Source organism: Thalassophryne amazonica, chromosome 9 (assembly GCF_902500255.1).
Source record: "Thalassophryne amazonica chromosome 9, fThaAma1.1, whole genome shotgun sequence".
Lineage (NCBI taxonomy): Eukaryota > Metazoa > Chordata > Actinopteri > Batrachoidiformes > Batrachoididae > Thalassophryne > Thalassophryne amazonica.
The window spans coordinates 4,457,562-4,480,658 of record NC_047111.1 but is presented as its reverse complement, the minus strand read 5'-3'; the positions used below and the strand labels follow the sequence as shown (position 1 = coordinate 4,480,658).

Genomic DNA, 23,097 nt, shown 5'->3' with positions numbered 1-23,097 from the left:
TCTGCTGGGACTGATTGGGGTTGAGGGGAGAGAATCAGGAAAAAGACATGCTATGGAAGAGAGCAGAGATCAATCACCAATGATTAAAAGCAGAGTGGTGCATACAGAGCAAAAAGAGGTGAATAAAAAGAAACACTGGGTGCATCATGGGAACCCCCCCAGCAGTCTTAGTCTATAGCAGCATAATTTAGAGATGGTTCAGGGTCACCTGATCCAGCCCTAACTATAAGCTTTTTCAAAAAGGAATATTTTAAGCTTAATCTTAAAAGTAGAGAGGGTGTCTGTCTCCCTAATCCGAATTGGGAGCTGGTTCCACAGGAGAGGAGCCTGAAAGCTGAAGGCTCTGCCTCCCATTCTACTCTTACAAACCCTAGGAACTACAAGTAAGCCTGCAGTCTGAGATTGAAGCGCTCTATTGGGGTGATATGGTACTAACAGGTCCCTAAGATGAGATGGGACCTGATTATTCAAATCCTTACAAGAAGAAGAATTTTAAATTCTGTTCTAGAATTAACAGGAAGCCAATGAAGAGATGCCAATATGGGTGAAATATGCTCTCTCCTTCTAGTCCCTGTCAGCACTCTAGCTGCAGCATTTTGAATTAACTGAAGGCTTTTCAGGGAACTTTTAGGACAACCTGATAATAATGAATTACAATAGTCCAGTCTAGAAGAAATAAATGCATGAATTAGCTTTTCAGCATCACTCTGAGACAAGACATTTCTAATTTTAGAGATATTGCACAAATGCAAAAAAGCAGTCCTACATATTTGCTTAATATGCGCATTGAAGGATATATCCTGATCAAAAATGACTCCAAGATTTCTCAGTGTTACTGGAGGTCAGGGTAATGCCATCCAGAGTAAGGATCTGGTTAGACACCATGTTTCTAAGATTTGTGGGGCCAAGTACAGTAACTTCAGTTTTAACTGAATTTAAAAGCAGGAAATTAGAGGTCATCCATGTCTTTATGTCTGAAAGACATTCCTGCAGTTTAACTAATTGGTGTGTGTCCTCTGGCTTCATGGATAGATAAAGCTGGGTATCATCTGCGTAACAATGAAAATTTAAGCAATGCTTTCTAATAACACTGCCTAAGGGAAGCATGTATAAAGTGAATTAAATTGGTCCTAGCACAGAACCTTGTGAAACTCCATAATTAACCTTAGTCTGTGAAGAAGATTCCCCATTTACATGAACAAATTGTAATCTATTAGATAAATATGATTCAAACCACTGCAGCGCAGTGCCTTTAATACCTATGGCATGCTCTAATCTCTGTAATAAGATTTTATGGTCAACAGTATCAAAAACTGCACTGAGGTCTAACAGGACGAGCACAGAGATGAGTCCACTGTCTGAGGCCATAAGATCATTTGTAACCTTCACTAATGCTGTTTCTGTACTATGATGAATTCTGAAACCTGACTGAAATTCTTCAAATAGACCATTCCTCTGCAGATGATCAGTTAGCTGTTTTACATTTACCCTTTCAAAAATTTTTGAGAGAAAAGGAAGGTTGGAGATTGGCCTATAATTAGCTAAGATAGCTGGGTCAAGTGATGGCTTTTTAAGTAATGGTTTAATTACTGCCACCTTAAAAGCCTGTGGTACATAGCCAACTTGTTGGGAAGGTGTCGTAGCACGGACCCACAACAGGGGGCGCAAATGAACGGACAATAAGTAAGCCAAAAGGTAACAATTTAATGTTGTGATATTACACAACGAAACGTGTCTTAATGTTCACAGTCAATAAACACCAGGTGACGTGTGGGCAGGCTCGAAGATAGAAGACGCCCGACGAGAGAGAAGCCGCGTCCCACACGGCCTCCACCACCAACGGCCTGAAGAACACCGGAGCCGCCAAGTCCCGAGTCCCCAGGTGGCCTCTGTCTTCGGCTGTCGACCCTGGTACTGCTGGCAGAAAACAGAAAGATGATGTGTGAGTGTGAGTCCACACACTCAGTAATTAACAGTCCAGACACCGTTAGGAGGGAGCACCTCCACCTCCAAATCACACACACTCGTGCAGCTCCTGATCAACCACTTATCTGGGACGGGGTGCGAGGTGAAGCCGTCACTGTCACACCAAACGCCAATCCTCCAGACAAGGAAAGCACCAGGAAAACGGCTGCAACAGAAGTTCAGATTACTATTCAACGTATAAGTCAGCAGAGAAAATTACCTTAGTACTGGTAGTCGATTTCTCGGCGGGGAGGTGGAGTTGCAGTCCGGCTTATATGGTGGTGTAGATGAGTGACAGCTGGAGTAATGAGTGACAGCTGTCACCTCCTCTGGGTCTGGCGCCCTCTCGTGCTTGGAGCCCGCACTCCAAGCAGGGCGCCCTCTGGTGGTAGTGGGCCAGCAGTACCTCCTCTTCAGCGGCCCACACAACACAACTAATAAAGATAGATTGATCATATTTAAGATCGAAGCATTAAATAATGGTAGGGCTTCCTTGAGCAGCCTGGTAGGAATGGGGTCTAATAGACATGTTGATGGTTTGGAGGAAGTAACTAATGAAAATAACTCAGACAGAACAATCGGAGAGAAAGAGTCTAAGCAAATACTAGCATTACTGAAGGCAGCCGAACATAAAGATATGTCTGATATATTTCATGTTTATTTATTTTAAATAAATAAACTGTTGTCCTGTTTATTTTATATGATTGTGTGTCTTTTTTTTATTATTTTTATTATTTTACTTCTTTTACTTATTTATATTTAAAAAATTTTTATTGTGTTTTAATGTTATTTCATTTTATTCTGCTTTTAAATGATGTTTATGACGTGCCTTAAGGTGATTAGTCGTGATTTGGCGCTATATAAGTTAATAAATTATTATCATAAATTATTATTTTTCTTGTCTTCCTGGCAGAGACATTTGCTCCAGTCAGTTTTCCTTCTGCTTGCAGTTGGATTTACACTTACCATCATTAGAAGAAGGCAGAGGGGCTATCCTTTTACCACCTTAATCTGATATGCACATTGATGTATGGGATACAACTAGGTTCGGGTGACGTACACCTAGCCCGATCATTCATCCAGTGCCATTTAAGTCCCATGTAATCTGTATACCATCTGTGTAAGTACATGGACACACCATGTATAGCCCCACTTACCCTTGGCTTGTCTGCTCTGTCCTCTGGACTCTGTGCAGGAGGTGGGGGACAGGAGGGTCCTGGCTAAACTTACATCTATGCTGGACCACGAGTGTCACCCCCTGCAGGACATTCTGTCTGCTCTGGAGAGCAGTTTCAGTGACAGACTCTTCCACCCTCATTGTGTGAGGGAGAGATTCCGCAGATCGTTTCTCCCTGCTGTTGTCAGAGTGTACAATGAACAATGCTAGTACTGTGGTAACCATAGCAACCAGGACAATAATCATGTCATTACCTGCTGTATTTATTAGGTGTAATAATTTAGCTTATGGTGCAAACTCAAGTCACTTTACCTACTATATTTTAACCTGTCCATATTGTAAATATCAGAGTAACTTATCATATATTTCACGCTGAAGTCACTTTATCTGATCACTTTTACATCCTGACAGTGTATATCATCCCGGCAGTGCAGCATTGAACTGAACAATGGTAGCCTTAGTTTTACCCGGCACTCAGTGCTTTTTTATGTCTTGTTTTTTAAGAATACTTGTTTGTTTTATTGCATGCCCTTCTGTCTATTCCTGCTGTTCTATGCTGCGATGTGACACTGAAAGTTCCCCATTGAGGGATGAATAAAGGCTTATCTCCCGCGCTGGCACATCCTGTCAATTCAGGTGTGGCTGTCTAACTAAATCTACCAATTTCTTTCTACACTGTTCTTCCAGCTAATTGATATGGGGCTGTTAGACAGCATTTGGGACACTAAACTACACTACATGCATGCACTACAGAGTTAGTCATATTCTACCACTGGAGTTAGTAAAGCTACATGAAGGTAGAGCATTAGTAAAGGAAGATTAGCTTACACTGAACCCCATGCTGAGTTACACAGCAGTGAAGTCACCAGTGTGCCCTGGTTGTGCATTGACATTCACTCCTCTAAACATTTATTATAATACCACCATCTAACTTGTATATATACATGTATTGACAGCTATACAGATGTATGTGGCAATGAACAGTGTGTACCACTCATTTTAAAGAAAACTTTTTCAGAGGAGACATAACGCATTGAAATTGTGGGTTTTCGTTGCAATATTTGATTCAGTCCTCATTTAAAAAAGCTGTAGACAATTATTAACATAAATGCATTGTGCATTGGTTTATTGGAACTGTTTGAAGTACATAAAAGGAAAAAAATGTTAAAAAACATGAACAGAGACAAACAACGCCCGAATTAGGAATTTGCTCTGCGGCCATCTTGAAAATTGGCAGCCATCTTTAAATTTTGAGTGTCCATCCAGTGAATATAAAAAAAATAGCCTCTGAAGAACACGTACCAAATTTGAGACTTTTGTCACAAACTGAATTGTTCTGGTGAAAATTTGGATTTATCTGCTGCACTATGAGCTCCTGACACCAGGAAAGATCCAAAACTTGTAAAGATGTGAAAAAATAAATGCCCAGGAAAACAGAAAGGGATACACTAAATTTGACAGTCTCCGTGATGACGCAGTGACATTGTGCCATTGCTTAGGGAGAGCCCTGGGCTGTTGATGTTAAAAGCGCAAAAGTACTTTTTATCCGATTACTCGATTAATCGCCAAAATAATCGATAGAATCCTTGATTACTAAAATAATGAGCCAGGAGCTCTATATATGCAGCTAATAATTATATTTTTACCTTTTTCCATACATATTTCGATTGTGATGCATTCCAGAAGATTTTCCACAGCCGTTGTCATTTGAGCTTTAATTTTGTAGTTAATCCTTTTGTCAACATACAATGCCACTCCTCCTCTATTTTGTCTGTTCAGATGATTGAATTCATAACCCTCCAATTCTTAGTTTGTATCATCAACCTCTTCAAGCCAAGTTTCCGTTATGACCATTATACTAAAAGGTTGGCACAATTGTTTTAAATAACCTTTGATACTCCCAAAAGTTTTGTACAGACTCCTGCTGTTATAGTGGATTATTGATAATTTCCCATCACTTGTAATGCAGTTGTTGTTCCTCTGTATAATGCTGACAGTTATTATTTATGAAGGAATAGAAATGATTGTCCAGGTCTGTCTCATATTCCAGATCCTGTATATGATGCTCAGTATACTGAAAAGGTTGTAATTCAAAACTCTCATAACCATATATCATTTCAGTTATACGGCGAGCAAATTTTGAAAACTCAGTTGCCATCCCAAAAGAACTGTAATCTACAATCCAAAAATGCATTTAAGTCTAACTACATGGTGTAAACCTGAACTTGATAGCACAGAATTTCTCAAGATTTGTCCCTTAACGGATGAAACATCCTTACTCAAAGCGTTCTAACAATCAAATTCTTGATGAGCAGACCTCTGGCATTTTCAGGTGCATTGTTTGGTTTGATAAAAACCTTACAATTTGTGACCCAGACTGACTGAATTTTGCCCTGTTTTTAAGTAGCCTAGCTTTCCTGGCAGTGTCTGCATTAACTCTTGGTAAGATGCTCGTTTATATATACATTTGTGCCTTTCAGCTTCCTTCCCTTTTTTAGTAATTCAGTTTTCTGCCTTCTGTTTGCAAAACGGATGATGATGATGACTGGAGTGGATGTCTTATCACGGGTTGGCAGAGTGTGACATGCTTTGATGTGAAAAGTTCCTTGGTCTAATTGGCTGGATTGTCGTCCTCCGAGGGACGGCGAGCCCGGGTGGACGCTGCCGCGGAGCTGGGTGAGGCCTCCGACGCTGCCGCGGGGCTGGGTGAGGCCTCCGACGCTGCCGCGGGGCTGGGTGAGGCCTCCGACGCTGCCGCGGGGCTGGATTGGGCTCCGACGCTGCTGCATGGCTGGGTTGGGCTCTGACGCTGCTGCATGGCTGGGTTGGGCTCTGACGCTGCCACGGGGCTGGGTTGGGCTCCAACGTTGCTTCATGGCTGGGTTGGGCTCCAACGTTGCTTCATGGCTGGGTTGGGCTCTGATGCTACCATGGGGCTGGGTTGGGCTCCGACGCTGCTTCATGGCTGGGTTGGGCTCCAACGTTGCTTCATGGCTGGGTTGGGCTCTGATGCTACCATGGGGCTGGGTTGGGCTCCGACGCTGCCATGGGGCTGGGTTGGGCTCCAACGCTGCCGCATGGCTGGGTTGGGCTCCGACGCTGCCGCATGGCTGGGTGAGGCCTCCGACGCCGCCGCATGGCTGGGTGAGGCCTCCGACGCCGCCGCATGGCTGGGTGAGGCCTCCGACGCCGCCGCATGGCTGGGTGAGGCCTCCGACGCTGCCACGGGGCTGGGTTGGGCTCCGATGTTGGCACAGGCTGAGTTGGACCTCCAATGCTGCCGTGGGCTGGGTTTGGCTACCGATGCTGCCACTGGGCCGAGAATGGGCCTTCGATGCTGCCGTGAGGTCGAGTTGGGCCTGCGACACTGCTGCGGGGCTGGGTAGCCTGTCTCTGAAGAGCAGCTGGGCTGGATGGGTCTATGACACTGCCACGGGACTGAATGGTGGATACTGGCATGGATATAATAATAATATAATAATTCAGTTCAGCTTGGAATTGCGGTGGGGCTATGGTCAGCTCAAATGCCGACTGTCAGCTGCTTGCGCACTCGCTCTCACTGCTGCTCCTGCTGCGCAAACTTCAAACTTTCTGGAACCATGAGGCCTTTCAACTGTAAAATAAATGTATCATCAGCGACACTTGCGCAGGATTTTAATGGAGACTTTTTTCCCTTTCAGCAGACAGAATCTCTGTTCGCCTTCTCCTCCTCGGCTGCACGCTGAGCTAGCGTTTTACAGCCCCCGGACAGTGAAGTGGCTTTTTAGCACACATTTTCAGCAACAATTCAGTTAATTTTTCAGAAAATCTGTGCTCGACGAACAGAGTGTTTGAACCCAAGAGCTGAGCAGAAATTTGCCTCTAACCGCAGCTAGAACACTGCAGAAGAGAGCTCTCTCAAACAGCCCAGCTTCAGAAAACCTCCCCTCCTCCTACTCGGCAGAGAGCAAACAACAGCAGTTGAGAGGATTCACAGTGGCTCTTCTACGGTATCGGAAAATGTCACGGGTTGGATCTGCATTTTCCAATACGTGAATTACGTCTGTATAGGAACCCGATACAGATCCGGGATCGGATCGGTCCCATCCCCAATATGAATCCCTGATTTCTGCTTTGTAGCAAAGTCCAGCCCACAACACTACTTGATTTGTTAGAGAAGTTTAGCCCGTCAGTGCTGAAGGCTGCTGTCACAGACACAGACTGGCATAGAAAAAGATTCCAGTATGCAGACTGGAGCTGTGTTGGCTGTGCTTTAGGGCTGCAGCTATCGATTATTTTAGTAATCGAGTATTCTGTCGATTATTCTGGCAATTAATAGAGTAATTGGCTAAAAAATACGGGCATGTTCGGATGATGGCCGACTCATACAGGCATGTTACACAGATATTGCGGATGATTGGCGAATATGGGCCAATTTTGTGCGCAATCCATACGCAAATCCTCCTAAAAGCCAGTGGGACAGGGCCCTTCGGAAGGTTTGTTCAAATAAACATATCAGCTAGACTGGCAAATGTTCCAGAATTTACACTTTTCTCTGTGCAGTCATCAAAATATGAACATACCTCACTCAGAAATGTTACTATGACTATGTCCCAGCGCAGTTCAACACTCAAATCAAAATCATAAACATACCTCCCTCCACCCCCACCCCAGTGGGCCTAACATGTGAGAATAGTCCAATATTTACACACTTTACAGCACCCCCACCGTCTAACCTTCACCCCAGTAAACCTTACATACTGCATTTTATATATACACTCAACAAAAATATAAACGCTACACTTTTGGTTTTGCTCCCATTTTGTATGAGATGAACTCAAAGATCTAAAACTTTTTCCACATACACAATATCACCGTTTCCCTCAAATATTGTTCACAAACCAGTCTAAATCTGTGATAGTGAGCACTTCTCCTTTGCTGAGATAATCCATCCCACCTCACAGGTGTGCCATACCAAGATGCTGATTAGACACCATGATTAGTGCACAGGTGTGCCTTAGACTGCCCACAATAAAAGGCCACTCTGAAAGGCGCAGTTTTGTTTTATTGGGGGGGGGGGGGGATACCAGTCAGTATCTGGTGTGACCACCATTTGCCTCATGCAGTGCAACACATCTCCTTTGCATAGAGTTGATCAGGTTGTCAATTGTGGCCTGTGGAATGTTGGTCCACTCCTCTTCAATGGCTGTGCGAAGTTGCTGGATATTGGCAGGAACTGGTACATGCTGTCATATACGCTGGTCCAGAGCATCCCAAACATGCTCAATGGGTGACATGTCCAGTGAGTATACCGGCCATGCAAGAACTGGGACATTTTCAGCTTCCAAGAATTGTGTACAGATCCTTGCAACGTGGGCCGTGCATTATCCTGCTGCAACATGAGGTAATGTTCTTGGATGTATGGCACAACAATGGGCCTCAGGATCTCGTCACGGTATCTCTGTGCATTCAAAATGCCATCAATAAAATGCACCTGTGTTCTTCGTCCATAACAGATGCCTGCCCATACCATAACCCACCGCCACCACGGGCCACTCGATCCACAACATTGACATCAGAAAACCGCTCACCCACATGACGCCACACACGCTGTCTGCCATCTGCCCTGAACAGTGTGAACCGGGATTCATCCGTGAAGAGAACACCTCTCCAACGTGCCAAACGCCAGCGAATGTGAGCATTTGCCCACTCAAGTCGGTTACGACGATGAACTGGAGTCAGGTCGAGACCCCGATGAGGACGACGAGCATGCAGATGAGCTTCCCTGAGACGGTTTCTGACAGTTTGTGCAGAAATTCTTTGGTTATGCAAACCGATTGTTTCAGCAGCTGTCCGAGTGGCTGGTCTCAGACGATCTTGGAGGTGAACATGCTGGATGTGGAGGTCCTGGGCTGGTCTGGTTACACGTGGTCTACGGTTGTGAGGCTGGTTGGATGTACTGCCAAATTCTCTGAAACGCCTTTGGAGACGGCTTATGGTAGAGAAATGAACATTCAATACACGAGCAATAGCTCTGGTTGACATTCCTGCTGTCAGCATGCCAATTGCACGCTCAAATCTTGCGACATCTGTGGCATTGTGCTGTGTGATAAAACTGCACCTTTCAGAGTGGCCTTTTATTGTGGACAGTCTAAGGCACACCTGTGCAATAATCATGGTGTCTAATCAGCATCTTGATATGGCACACCTGTGAGGTGGGATGGATTATCTCAGCAAAGGAGAAGTGCTCACTATCACAGATTTAGACTGGTTTGTGAACAATATTTGAGGGAAATGGTGATATTGTGTATGTGGAAAAAGTTTTAGATCTTTGAGTTCATCTCATACAAAATGGGAGCAAAACCAAAAGTGTTGCATTTATATTTTGTTGAGTGTATATTAGATCACGACCCACTCATTTGGAGGTTCCTCACTTTGTCAGTGTGATGATGTGTGTGTGTGTGTCGGTGGGGGGGGGGATGTTTAATATTTTCAAGTAAATATGTAGAACTGATCAAGGACATCTCTGGCTGAAATATGTTAAAATACTGAGGACGACACAGATAAATGCGTCAAAAAACCTGACATTATCCCACTGGTCGCTATTGTGACCAACCATAAAAAACACCTTTTCAGCTGGTTTTCCATGAAAATTTAAAAAATAACAATCGATCATTCCAAAGGGGTACTAATGGCACATGATTTACATATTTTCATGTCTGGGACAAATTTGGGATTAAATGGGTTAATGATGTGATGTAATAAGAAGGTGACTGGTAGTAAGATACACTGGGTCACCAGAAACGTTTTCAAGGCATCATTCAGGAAGAAACCAATGGTCTATAAGGGAAATAAGGCATGAACATGTATAATGGAACCAGTTTGTAACGGTTTATTACTAGAAAACATTTACCGCTTTTAAAACATTTACCTCAGACTTCGACTGCTGCTCGAGCGTGTTTTACGGCCCAATTAGAGGCAAAAAGAGTGGAACCTTCCTGGCCAATCAGAGGCGACAAGGGTGGAACCTTTTTGCAAATTTGCATCCAGGCCTCTCCCTAAGCAATGGCACAATGTCACTATGCCATCACGCAGATTGCCCTTTTTGCCCTTCTTGTTTTCCTGGGTAATTATTCAACACTCCCCAGACACTGGACCATAGATGTAGGTGGTCGGTGCAATCCTCAGTCAGTCAGACTGCACCTGAATGTGAGCACAGCAGTGCGACGATTTACCCAAACTGACGCCAACAATTTACCCAAACTGACTCCAAATATGACTAAATTAAGTACTTTTTTTTATTTTCGTCAGTGCGCTCCATTCTCAAAACAGTACATGAAGCGCTTGCTTTCCCTCCCTCCCGTTTAAGTACATTTGTAAGTACTGGCAATTTTTTGGGGGAGGGGGCATACAATGGACTCTGAACTTTAAGATCTGATGTCACGAGCCATAACGAGGCAGCAGTGCGTCCCGCTGTACGTCTGCAAAGGCGAGTTAAATAACTGACTGCGGTTTACTTTAAATGCACACTGCGCGACCATGTGTGTCACGTTGGAAAGCTGTAGCTTTTGATGCTACAGATTAGCTCTTACACGGCTTATGCGCATGCTCTAGTCTTCTGTTTATTTTCTGGGGATGTTACAGCACCACACACAGGCCTGGCATATGTACTACAATGTAAAGCAGAGCTTCGAGGCACAGAATTTGCTTCGAACATTTTTTGTAATAGAATTCAGTTACTCGACAAATCGTTTCAGCCTGACTGTATTTGTTTATTTGTTCAAATGTAAGTTCTTTCGGCTGCTCCCTTGTTTTCACACGGGGTCACCACAGCAGATCCAAGGTGGCCTGCATGTTGATTTTTGGATTTTTTTTTTTTTTTTTTTTTTTTTTTTTTTTTAAACATTGGATGCCCTTCCTTACTCAACTCCACTTTTCATGGCTAAATGTGGCAGGGGTGGGATTTTTGAACTGGGAACCTTCTGCACTGAAATCAGTTTGTTCAACTTCTGTAACAGCCAAGGGGCCTCTGTGTGCACGTATGCATGCATGTGTATTGCTTTGATCACAGAGAAATTGGTAAGAGCTGACATTTGCTGTTTTGGTATGCTTATATATTTTGGCTTGAGGATTAACACTGAGAAAATGGAAAGTTGATGGGACAAATATTTTGAGGAAATTAGGGATATTGGCTCCCATAACAGGGTAAAGGGGCCTCTGTAAGTTTGAGTGCAGTGTGACCAGACATTCTGGCTGTAGGCTGCCGCCTGGTGGCCAAATAGGAATTAAACTGCAAAAAATAAACGAGGTTTGGTTCTTACAATAAATGTACACAAATTTGATGAGAATAGGACAAATGGTTCATTAACTATATGGTTATTTGAAAGTGATTTTTGCCAAATTCCGCAAGTTTCATGAAAATGGGAGGAAGTTGCCAATTTACCATATTTGGCCTCTTTGTGTAGTGGTCCAACAAAACTCGTACCAAAACCAGCCACAAAACTCTCTTTACCACTGAAACTAGAGATGCTAAGTGACAATATGAACCATATATCATCACTTTTGACTTGGGGCACATGGGGAAATCACTGTGCAAAAAAGTGGTAATTTTGTATTTTGGCAGCAAAAAGCGCCCCCTACACTTGTGCAGCCAGAGTCAGCTGCCAAAATTTTCATCAAAATCAAAGTAAGAGGTCCTAATCTATCATCACATGCATAAAATACCTTGGCTGATGAAGGGCGCAGGCCACGCCGCCCCTGTGAAAATGTGCACATTTACAAAAAAAAGTGATTTGCAGCGCCACCTATGGGCTGTGCCCTGAGTCATCCTCCAAAATTTTAACATTTTTGGAGAGTCCATACCTGATAGACTAATACTAATGAAAATCAGTTTGGCTCACTCAGGGTGCACAGAAATATGAGCATTCAAAAACCTAAATGTTGTGATTTTTCCATTTTGGCTCATTTTGACCCCAAATGTGTAGGACCCCCTTAAAAAAAAGTGATTTTTGTTCATTTCTAACATACAGGTACCCATAAAAAAAAAAAAATTGGGAAAAATTTGAAGGAGTCAGTAAATCACCACCTACCTGACTCTTATAAATACAGAAAGTTTAGTGTTAAGAGTGCATTATACTATATTTTGACACCTTTTTGACACTTTTTACTGCAGGCAAATATCACCCTGAAATATCTGTATTGGCCTCCAAACTTTGCAGATAATCAGCATTCGGTAATTTAATGTTTCCCATGACCCCCCCCTGTGCTTCCCAGAATGCACCACGGTGCCAGCAGAGTTCCAGCGTCTCACACCGCATGCAAACAGTGGAAAAGCGAGTATGTGGATGGCACCAATTCAGCGAGTTCACAAGCGATTATGATGATGACACATTAGGGTTATCTAGAGGAGGTGTAGCACCTGTGATGAACCTCTGCTGTGCCCCGATGTTGTCTTGTTGTCCATACTTCCCGAGGTGTGTTTACATTGTGCCCTAAACCGGAAATCTGCTAAAATAAGACCTCTCACGCGAGTCATGGACCACCAGATGGCGCGAGATTCACAGCTGTGAAGCAACAAATTGGTATCGGCCCATAAAAATCCATATCTGTCGACCCCTAAAACCCCCTGTTACTTGAGCTTGGCACACACAATTTTGATACAACCTCCAGCAGCTGACTGATACTGTGTTTTACCTTTAATGATGTGAAATTGGCAAAGCTTCTGGGGAAAACCTGGTCTTGTTAGGAGAGACGGCATCCATCCCACTTTGGATGGAGCAGCTCTCATTTCTAGAAATCTGGCCAATTTTCTTAAATCCTCCAAACCGTGACTATCCAGGGTTGGGACCAGGAAGCAGAGTTGTAGTCTTACACACCTCTCTGCAGCTTCTCTCCCCCTGCCATCCCCTCATTGCCCCATCCCCGTAGAGACGGTGCCTGCTCCCAGACCACCAACAACCAGTAAAAATCTATTTAAGCATAAAAATTCAAAAAGAAAAAATAATATAGCACCTTCAACTGCACCACAGACTAAAACAGTTAAATGTGGTCTATTAAACATTCCATTCCAGCTTATTAATTAATCAAAAACCCAGACAGAGCTTTAATTCATTTGAAAGCTTGACTCTTAGTCTTGTCCATCCAAATTGGAAGTCCCAAAAAACAGTTTTATTTGTTATTATCTATCGTCCACCTGGTCGTTACTGTGAGTTTCTCTGTGAATTTTCAGACCTTTTGTCTGACTTAGTGCTTAGCTCAGATAAGATCATTATAGTGGGCGATTTTAACATCCACACAGATGCTGAGAATGACAGCCTCAACACTGCATTTAATCTATTATTAGACTCAATTGGCTTTGCTCAAAATGTAAATGAGTCCACCCACCACTTTAATCATATCTTAGATCTTGTTCTGACTTATGGTATGGAAATTGAAGACTTAACAGTATTCCCTGAAAACTCCCTTCTGTCTGATCATTTCTTAATAACATTTACATTTACTCTGATGGACTACCCAGCAGTGGGGAATAAGTTTCATTACACTAGAAGTCTTTCAGCAAGCGCTGTAACTAGGTTGAAGGATATGATTCCTTCTTTATGTTCTCTAATGCCATATACCAACACAGTGCAGAGTAGCTACCTAAACTCTGTAAGTGAGATAGAGTATCTCGTCAATAGTTTTACATCCTCATTGAAGACAACTTTGGATGCTGTAGCTCCTCTGAAAAAGAGAGCTTTAATTCAGAAGTGCCTGACTCCATGGTATAACTCACAAACTCGCAGCTCAAAGCAGATAACCCGTTAGTTGGAGAGGAAATGGCGTCTCACTAATTTAGAAGATCTTCACTTAGCCTGGAAAAAGAAAATAAGAACAACCCCAGGTTTCTTTTCAGCACTGTAGCCAGGCTGACAAAGAGTCAGAGCTCTATTGAGCCGAGTATTCCTTTAACTTTAACTAGTAATGACTTCATGACTTTCTTTGCTAATAAAATTTTAACTATTAGAGAAAAAATTACTCATAACCATCCCAAAGACGTATCGTTATCTTTGGCTGCTTTCAGTGATGCCGGTATTTGGTTAGACTCTTTCTCTCAGATTGTTCTGTCTGAGTTATTTTCATTAGTTACTTCATCCAAACCATCAACATGTCTATTAGACCCCATTCCTACCAGGCTGCTCAAGGAAGCCCTACCATTATTTAATGCTTCGATCTTAAATATGATCAATCTATCTTTATTAGTTGGCTATGTACCACAGGCTTTTAAGGTGGCAGTAATTAAATCATTACTTAAAAAGCCATCACTTGACCCAGCTATCTTAGCTAATTATAGGCCAATCTCCAACCTTCCTTTTCTCTCACAAATTCTTGAAAGGGTAGTTGTAAAACACCTTACATTATCATCTGCAGAGGAATGGTCTATTTGAAGAGTTTCAGTCAGGTTTTATAATTCATCATAGTACAGAAACAGCATTAGTGAAGGTTACAAATGATCTTCTTATGGCTCAGACAGTGGATTCATCTCTGTACTTGTTCTGTTAGACCTCAGTGCTGCTTTTGATACTGTTGACCATAAAATTTTATTACAGAGATTAGAGCATGCCATAGGTATTAAAGGCACTGTGCTGCGGTGGTTTGAATCATATTTATCTAATAGATTACAATTTGTTCATGTAAATGGGGAATCTTCTTCACAGACTAAGGTTAATTATGGAGTTCCACAAGGTTCTGTGCTAGGACCAATTATATTCACTTTATACATGCTTCCCTTAGGCAGTATTATTAGACGGCATTGCTTAAATTTTCATTGTTACGCAGATGATACCCAGCTTTATCTATCCATGAAGCCAGAGGACACACGCCAATTAACTAAACTGCAGGATTGTCTTACAGACATAAAGACATGGATGACCTCTAATTTCCTGCTTTTAAACTCAGATAAAACTGACGTTATTGTACTTGGCCCCACAAATCTTAGAAACATGGTGTCTAACCAGATCCTTACTCTGGATGGCATTACCCTGACCTCTAGTAATACTGTGAGAAATCTTGGAGTCATTTTTGATCAGGATATGTCATTCAAAGCGCATATTAAACAAATATGTAGGACTGCTTTTTTGCATTTACGCAATATCTCTAAAATTAGAAAGGTCTTGTCTCAGAGTGATGCTGAAAAACTAATTCATGCATTTATTTCCTCTAGGCTGGACTATTGTAATTCATTATTATCAGGTTGTCCTAAAAGTTCCCTAAAAAGCCTTCAGTTAATTCAAAATGCTGCAGCTAGAGTACTAACGGGGACTAGAAGGAGAGAGCATATCTCACCCGTATTGGCCTCTCTTCATTGGCTTCCTGTTAATTCTAGAATAGAATTTAAAATTCTTCTTCTTACTTATAAGGTTTTGAATAATCAGGTCCCATCTTATCTTAGGGACCTCATAGTACCATATCACCCCAATAGAGCACTTCGCTCTCAGACTGCAGGCTTACTTGTAGTTCCTAGGGTTTGTAAGAGTAGAATGGGAGGCAGAGCCTTCAGGCTTAAAACTTTCCTTTTTGCTAAAGCTTATAGTTAGTGCTGGATCAGGTGACCCTGAACCATCCCTTAGTTATGCTGCTATAGACTTAGACTGCTGGGGTTCCCATGATGCACTGAGTGTTTCTTTCTCTTTTTGCTCTGTATGCACCACTCTGCATTTAATCATTAGTGATTGATCTCTGCTCCCCTCCACAGCATGTCTTTTTCCTGGTTCTCTCCCTCAGCCCCAACCAGTCCCAGCAGAAGACTGCCTCTCCCTGAGCCTGGTCCTGCTGGAGGTTTCTTCCTGTTAAAAGGGAGTTTTTCCTTCCCACTGTCGCCAAGTGCTTGCTCACAGGGGGTCGTTTTGACCGTTGGGGTTTTTACGTAATTATTGTATGGCGTTGCCTTACAATGTAAAGCGCCTTGGGGCAACTGTTTGTTGTGATTTGGCGCTATATAAATAAAATTGATTGATTGATTGAAATTCCTCAGCATGTAAAATGTATGTATGATGTCATTTTGTTTGGTGCAGCTCTGTTGTGTGACTGTGAATGACCTGTCATTGGCCACTTTTAAATCCTGACAGACAACCTAATATTTTGAACATGTACATCTGCAAAAATAGCAATTTGCAGGTTTAATGCTATTCCTGTAAATTTGCCACATTTTATGCATCATCATATTTTGAGATGGCTTAATGGCAGTAATTGCAAACTCTCGTTTGATGTACACTTATGTTCAACCAAAGACTTGAGACTTGTTCTTCGAGTGAGTTTAAACCTGAACGCAAGCTAGCTTCAGCAAAGGTCACACATAATTGTTTTGTAATAATTGTCATGAAGTTAAAAACAAGTCTAATATTATGCACAGCCTAAGTACACTATGTAGACCATTAAAAAGCTACAGAACTGTTGTAGTTTGGATTTTTGCGTCATCTTTAGTCAGTTCTGCTTTGTTTAGACATTTTGTTTTATGGGTAGGTATGCACCGATCCACAATTTTTCCCTTCCAATCCCAGTACCTGAAGTTGGATATCTGTCGATACTGATACCTTTCTGAGTTCTGTTTCTTTTAATATTAGTATCATTATTGTTGATTTTATATGAGGATTTTCTTAAAAAGGAGCCCTGAAAGTTCAGCTACAGTTTGCCAGAAGATGCATCTAAGATGAAAGCCTAGATTTGATGTTTTGGTGAAAGAATTAAGTACTTTTATTTTTTATAGACTTTTATAGTCTTATTTTTATAGGCTTAAAGAGAAACGACAGGTTGGTCTGTCGGTCTCTCCTTCTCAGTTTTCAATTAATGTGTTTACATGATAATAGTGCAATAATTTGTCCAACCCTAAAATTTACACACAGTACCTTTATTCCAGTGAGGCGCAGAGCTGTGTCTTGCAATTTAACAATGTGACACTGACTGTAAATGTAAATTTACACACTACCTTTAATCCAGTGAGGCAGGCAGAGTTTTTCTATCATCTTGACACTTTTGTTCAACATTTTTGAGTGGGATTGCATTGCTTTTTTAAACGGTATATATAAATAAATACAATAAAAAAAAAACAGTGTTTGAACAAGAGCTGAACCTGGGCTGATTTGTCAAACCTGCTTTTTCAAAGATGAAACATGGATGTAAAAATTTCTGATCATTTTTTCACAGTTTCCTGTTTCGTTGAGGCTGTGTGGTGAAGATGATCGTTAAGTTGCTCCACTGCTTTTTAATGAGCATTTAGCACTATGCACTCAAATGATCATGTGATCGTTTGTAGACAGTTTGTAAACAGTTTCAATGAAAACAATTAACTTTTCATGTGAAAAAGAGTGAAGCTTCCCTCCTCCTCTCCCCTTTCCTTCTCACTCTGTCCCTCCCTCCTTCTCCCTTCTCTTACACCATCTTTGCTGTTTTTCCTCCTTCAAGGAAGCTTGGAGCTTTTTGAAAACACAAAGTCTTTCAGCAGTAAAATAAACGGTAAATTTCTGAATGTAACAGCAGCTACAGACACAGGAGGAGCGCTGGATTATCACGTCTGCCAAGGACGTAATAAAATCATCTGCGTTTATTTATTTGTCTGCCTGTGTCTGTATGTTAGCAGGATTACGTCAAAGCTGCTGGAGGGATTTTGATGAAATTTTCACCACAGATAGGTATTAGTCCATGGAAGACTCCATTAAATTTTGGAGGTGATCTGGATTCTGGATCAAGATTTCACTTTATAAAGGCTTTGAAGGATTACATAATAAAACTACTTCACAGATTCTCACCAAATTTGCACCATAGATAGATATTAAGGCATGGAAGACTCCACTGAATTTTGGAGGTTATCCGGATTCTGGATCAAGATTAGGAGTGGGTATCAAGAACTGGTTCTTTTTGAGAATCGTTAAAAAATTATTTGATCCACCGACATCAATAGCCTTTTTGCTTAATGATTCCCTTATCAGTCCTTCAGAGCGGCCCTTGTTTTTGAGGGTGTTTGTCGGGAAAATTATTATTTCTCTACGTTGATTACAGACCCTGCAGCAGCTCTGTAATCAGCCGCTTCTGTATCGACTCTGCTTTGAAGCTTGAACCAATGAAGCAGTGCTCCGACCCGCTGCTTTGTTGGTTCTCTGCTTCGCTGCTTTTCAGAAGTGGAAAGTCCGCTTCTTAACCCCTCTCAAAGCCATTTAAAGATGTCAGTCATGAGTCACTTTTGTGACTAACTGGGACTCTTGTCTTGTTGCAGGCAAGAAATGAGAATCGTCCTCCGTTCCATTTGCATATCTTCAAACACTGCCTCTCTCTGCTGAGCCAAGTTAGAGTCCGGCCGGAATTAATAACTTCAAAGCAAATTGCCGTTTTAAATCAAATGACACCTCTTTCCAAACATTGTAATACAAACAATAAACTACAATTGACAAAATGTTTTTTCTTTCCAAAATGAGACGTCCTGCATTACATTGATGTTGACGTGCAGCGCAGCCAGCTGAGCTCAGGTCAGAGGTATGGAGTTACATTTGTGCTATTAATGTCTGAAAGGAAATGCTTTTGACAAAAACTATTTTTGATTTTGTTTATTTCTATGTATGTCCAGAGTTTAAGGATCCAGTGACCAGTTTCATATTTATATACTTCAAGACTCAATAAAATGTTGTTGACATACATAACGCGTAAAGCTTACTTTTAGTACACAGAAAAATCACAGGGAATTATTAAGGGAATCAATAATGAATCAGATCGATAAACGGAATCAATAATGGCATCGATATTGATTAAAATCTCATGAGTACCCATCCCTTATCAAAATTTCACTTTATATAGGCTTTGAGGGAGTACTTCAGAACTTTTCACCACACACTGGTGTTAGGCCTTGGAAGACTCCATTAAATTTTGGAGGTGATTCGGGTCCAGATTCTGGATTTCACTTTGTAGACCTTTAAGGATTACATTAAAACTACTTCACACATACGACATCATGATCTAAAACCAAGCTCAGGAAGACACTATTTTGTTTCAGCTTGTGAACTAAATATCAGATTGCAACATTTTGATCAGTTGGACCATTCTAGATCAGTATGCAATTATTGCATTGTGTTGTGGAATCTGGATCCAGGTAAAATCCGGGTCACGATGTGAATCGTATATCTTTTATTTTGAGTCCTCGTCGACCCTTGGCAGATGTCAGAAATCTCAGATGGCTCATTTTTTTCCCTTTCACTCAGACAGACAGAGATGCTGATTTCAGTGCTGTGGCCTCACAGAACGCTAAAGTCACTGACTCATGATCTCTGCTGTTTACAGTAATTCTTTCGCGATCAGTGGCTGATTTGATACAAAGAAAATGAGAAATATATTTCTTTAATTATTTGTCTAAAATGGCAAAATAAAGCAAAACTACGATTCTATAAGCTTGAAATACAATTGAATTGGTACATTTACAGCAACATTTCAGTTAATTTTTGGAAAATCCGTGCTGGTCGGCAAAGCCAATTTGAACCTGAAAGTCGGGTGGAAATTTGCAGTATTGAGCAGTGCCACCCAGCCCACAACAACAGACAAGAATCCCTCTAGTAGCGACTTTAATCATCAGAAAGTTGAGTGACGATTGATATCTTTAAATGGCTTTGACAAAGGTTGATGAATAAACTGTCAAATCCAAAAAACATCACGAGATGACGCTGGCACAGTATAACGGCACTGATGAGAGTACATACAACGGCACAACCCCATTATTCCATTGCATAGGGACAACCCTGATCTTGTCTGTTAATGAGATTTTAGAATCTTACACAGAAGCCTATTTAATATCATGTAATCAGTCCACATATTAATGTTTATGAATGCAATTTAAAAAATATTTCTCCTTCCTTCAGGTGGTTTGTGTCTTCAGCCATGGTTTAGCTAAAATCTTGGATGTGTGAAGCAGCAGCCCGCTTGCACTGAGTCAGGATGTCCAGTAGCTCGGGCTACCCCCCTACTCAGGGAAGCTTCAGCAGTGAACAGAACAGATATCCAGCACACTCTGTCCAGTACACATTCAGCAGCTCACGCCATCAACAGGTGAGAACATCTATTTACTGCGGTGTGTCTGAGCCAAGTGTCTTGTTAAAACCTTTTCAGGGAGGGGCTGGGAATTGTGATTTGGTTTTGTGTCCACTGGGAGAAGGGACACAAAAATAAGGGACACACAAAAATAGAAAATAAATATTTTCTATTTTTCAGTTGGTATTCATGATTTAGGCTTCTTGAAAAGCATCCTATTTCACTGTATTAAAAAAGCAACAAATAAAATGTTAAATTCTTCCCTAACTCACGCACCAGATCTGTGCAAAAGTTGACTGAAATCTGACCATTGCTTGTAACGATACCTTGTACGCTAGCAGTCAAACAGCAGAGGTGATCACAAAACCTTTACCCTGGCTGGCAGAAGGAAATTTTGTTTAAAAACAATGATAATATATACTTTCACTAGATACAAATGGAACATTAGTTTCATTTGTGTCTCTCTGGCTATTTTCATAGAGTGATGGATGCAAAAACACACAGCACCACACCATATTATCCTACCTGACCTGAATTTTATATATCTGGAGTGGAGAAGTATAAACTTGGAGCTGCAGGCGCAGGAAGATGTAGACAGCTTCTTTTCATTTTCAGCCAGAACAAAACATGGGCATTTAAAATTATATATATTTTAAATAATCCCTGTCTTTTTTACAGTGTGCAGTTCTTTATCCAATATTGAGGCCTCTCACTCAGGGACGGTTGTTACCTGAGGCCATCAAATATGACCATCGGGCATCGCGAAGACTTTTGCGTCTGTCCGTCTGTCTGTGCTCAGCATGAGTCCAGTCCTATTACTGCCAGTCTTCAAATTCACAGGGAACATTCTTGGGACACAGACGTTGGACAGTTTCAAAGATGGCTAACCTTGACATATTTTAACCCTCTGGGGCCGCCGCCATTGTATATGACGCCTGAGACCACGTTTTACTAAATTATAAATAACGTTTTAATGATATGAGATAGAAACTTACTTTTTTTTTTTTGCTGAAAAGTTAACTCCGCGGACTTTTGAGCCAGCTGTCCACCATCTTTGTACTCCTCAGAAGCTGTGTGATGACGTGCACAGTGTGAGTGTCTAATCGGAATTGATTCACTGTCACATGATTTTCCAAAATCCAATTGTAGGGCAGATTTACCTCACGTGATAAACCAAAGATTGTTTTTAGCAGTAATGTGTTACTAGTTGGCCCGTTTGAATAGCCATCTGGCTGCTGGCTCCAATGCACCCTGTGCCATTATGCACAGCGATCAGTGAAAGTCATTAGAGGGAGCAGACAGAGAGCCTGTCACACAATCTCACGTGCTCAAACACAGAGTGTGTGAGTTTCAGAGATGCTTCACTAGTCATTGCCTGTGAATGTTACTGGATAAGCCTGTGGCAAGCTCTCTCGCTCCGGCGTAAAGCACTGTTTACCATATCAATGGAGCGAGGGGGGAGTGGCCGCACCTCAGTGGGTAAATGGGCCAAAGTGTCAAAGCTGCTTTCAGAGCAGGACAGAACACTCCAAAACACAGTAGAAGTAGAAGTTTGTGATGTGACCTTTGTGTAATAGCAGACAGAAATTGCTTTGAGATGAAGACAAACAAACACATAGAACATTTTTTTATATATTTCTCAAAATGTGCATTTGTGTTTTAGAACCTTTTTGTTGTACAGTCTTTTACACAAGACCCCAAATTACCTTTATAAAGTGTCAAAACAGTTCTTTATTATAGTTTGTGTGTTTTGAATAAATGTGTGGAAAATTATTTTCTGCTTTACTTTTTCCTTTGTTATTTCTGATTGTAAACCTCTAATGAAAGTACAGGTTGTCCTGAAAAAAAGAGACATAAAACTTGATTGTGGGATGAAGGGAGAGCTGTTAACAGCAATAATAAAACATTTATGCAAGGCAAGTGAACTGTCCAAAAAACACCCTCGGACCACAGAGGGTTAAAAGGTAAACAGTCACATACTGTTCCTTTTTTTTTTTTTTTTTTTTTTTTTTGAGGGGTAGGGGTGGCAGCTAATCAGAGTAGAGTGGCACTGTGATGTCAGCTGCTGGTCTAGTCATCTGCAAACTCCGTTTCATTTGGGTGTAAATATAACCTCTTTGTCATTCATATGTTATGTAAAAGCTAGCGAGAAATAAACACATCTAACACTAAAAATGCTGTTTTTGTAACCTGATAACTCTGGAGTGATTTACAAGACATTTCGCAAACGTCAGCATGCACGCTAACTTCCGCTCTTGTCAGAAGCTCAGGTATGTGCTCACACACGCCCTCCTGCAAATGCTGTTAAAATGTAAATATTGTTTATGATTGATTGATTGATTGATAGAGGGGCTTTATTGAACAGGTACAAATTGTACATAAGACAACAGGATCCTGATAATTAATGTAAATAACAGTAAATGTGTAATTATATACACACACACTCTCTCTCTCTCTCTCTCTCTCTCTCTCTCTCTCTCTCTCTCTCTCTCTCTCTCTCTCTCTCTCTCTCTCTCTCTCTCTCTCTCTCTCTATATATATATATATATATATATATATATATATATATACACTCAACAAAAATATAAACGCAACACTTTTGGTTTTGCTCCCATTTTGTATGAGATGAACTCAAAGATCTAAAACTTTTTCCACATATACAATATCACCATTTCCCTCAAATATTGTTCACAAACCAGTCTAAATCTGTGATAGTGAGCACTTCTCCTTTGCTGAGATAATCCATCCCACCTCACAGGTGTGCCATATCAAGATGCTGATTAGACACCATGATTATTGCACAGGTGTGCCTTAGACTACCCACAATAAAAGGCCACTCTGAAAGGTGCAGTTTTATCACACAACACAATGCCACAGATGTCGCAAGATTTGAGGGAGCGTGCAATTGGCATGCTGACAGCAGGAATGTCAACCAG

General features: G+C 41.4%; 1 protein-coding gene across 1 annotated transcript in view; it reads left to right on the top strand.

Moving 5' to 3' along the window:
• ncor1 (nuclear receptor corepressor 1) overlaps positions 1-23,097 on the top strand; it is a 206,486-nt gene that overhangs the window by 19,667 nt on the left and 163,722 nt on the right. Inside the window, 1 exon segment of the mRNA XM_034177498.1 lies at positions 19,993-20,179. Coding sequence (XP_034033389.1) covers positions 20,069-20,179 — 111 coding nt within the window. The 5' untranslated portion in view covers positions 19,993-20,068.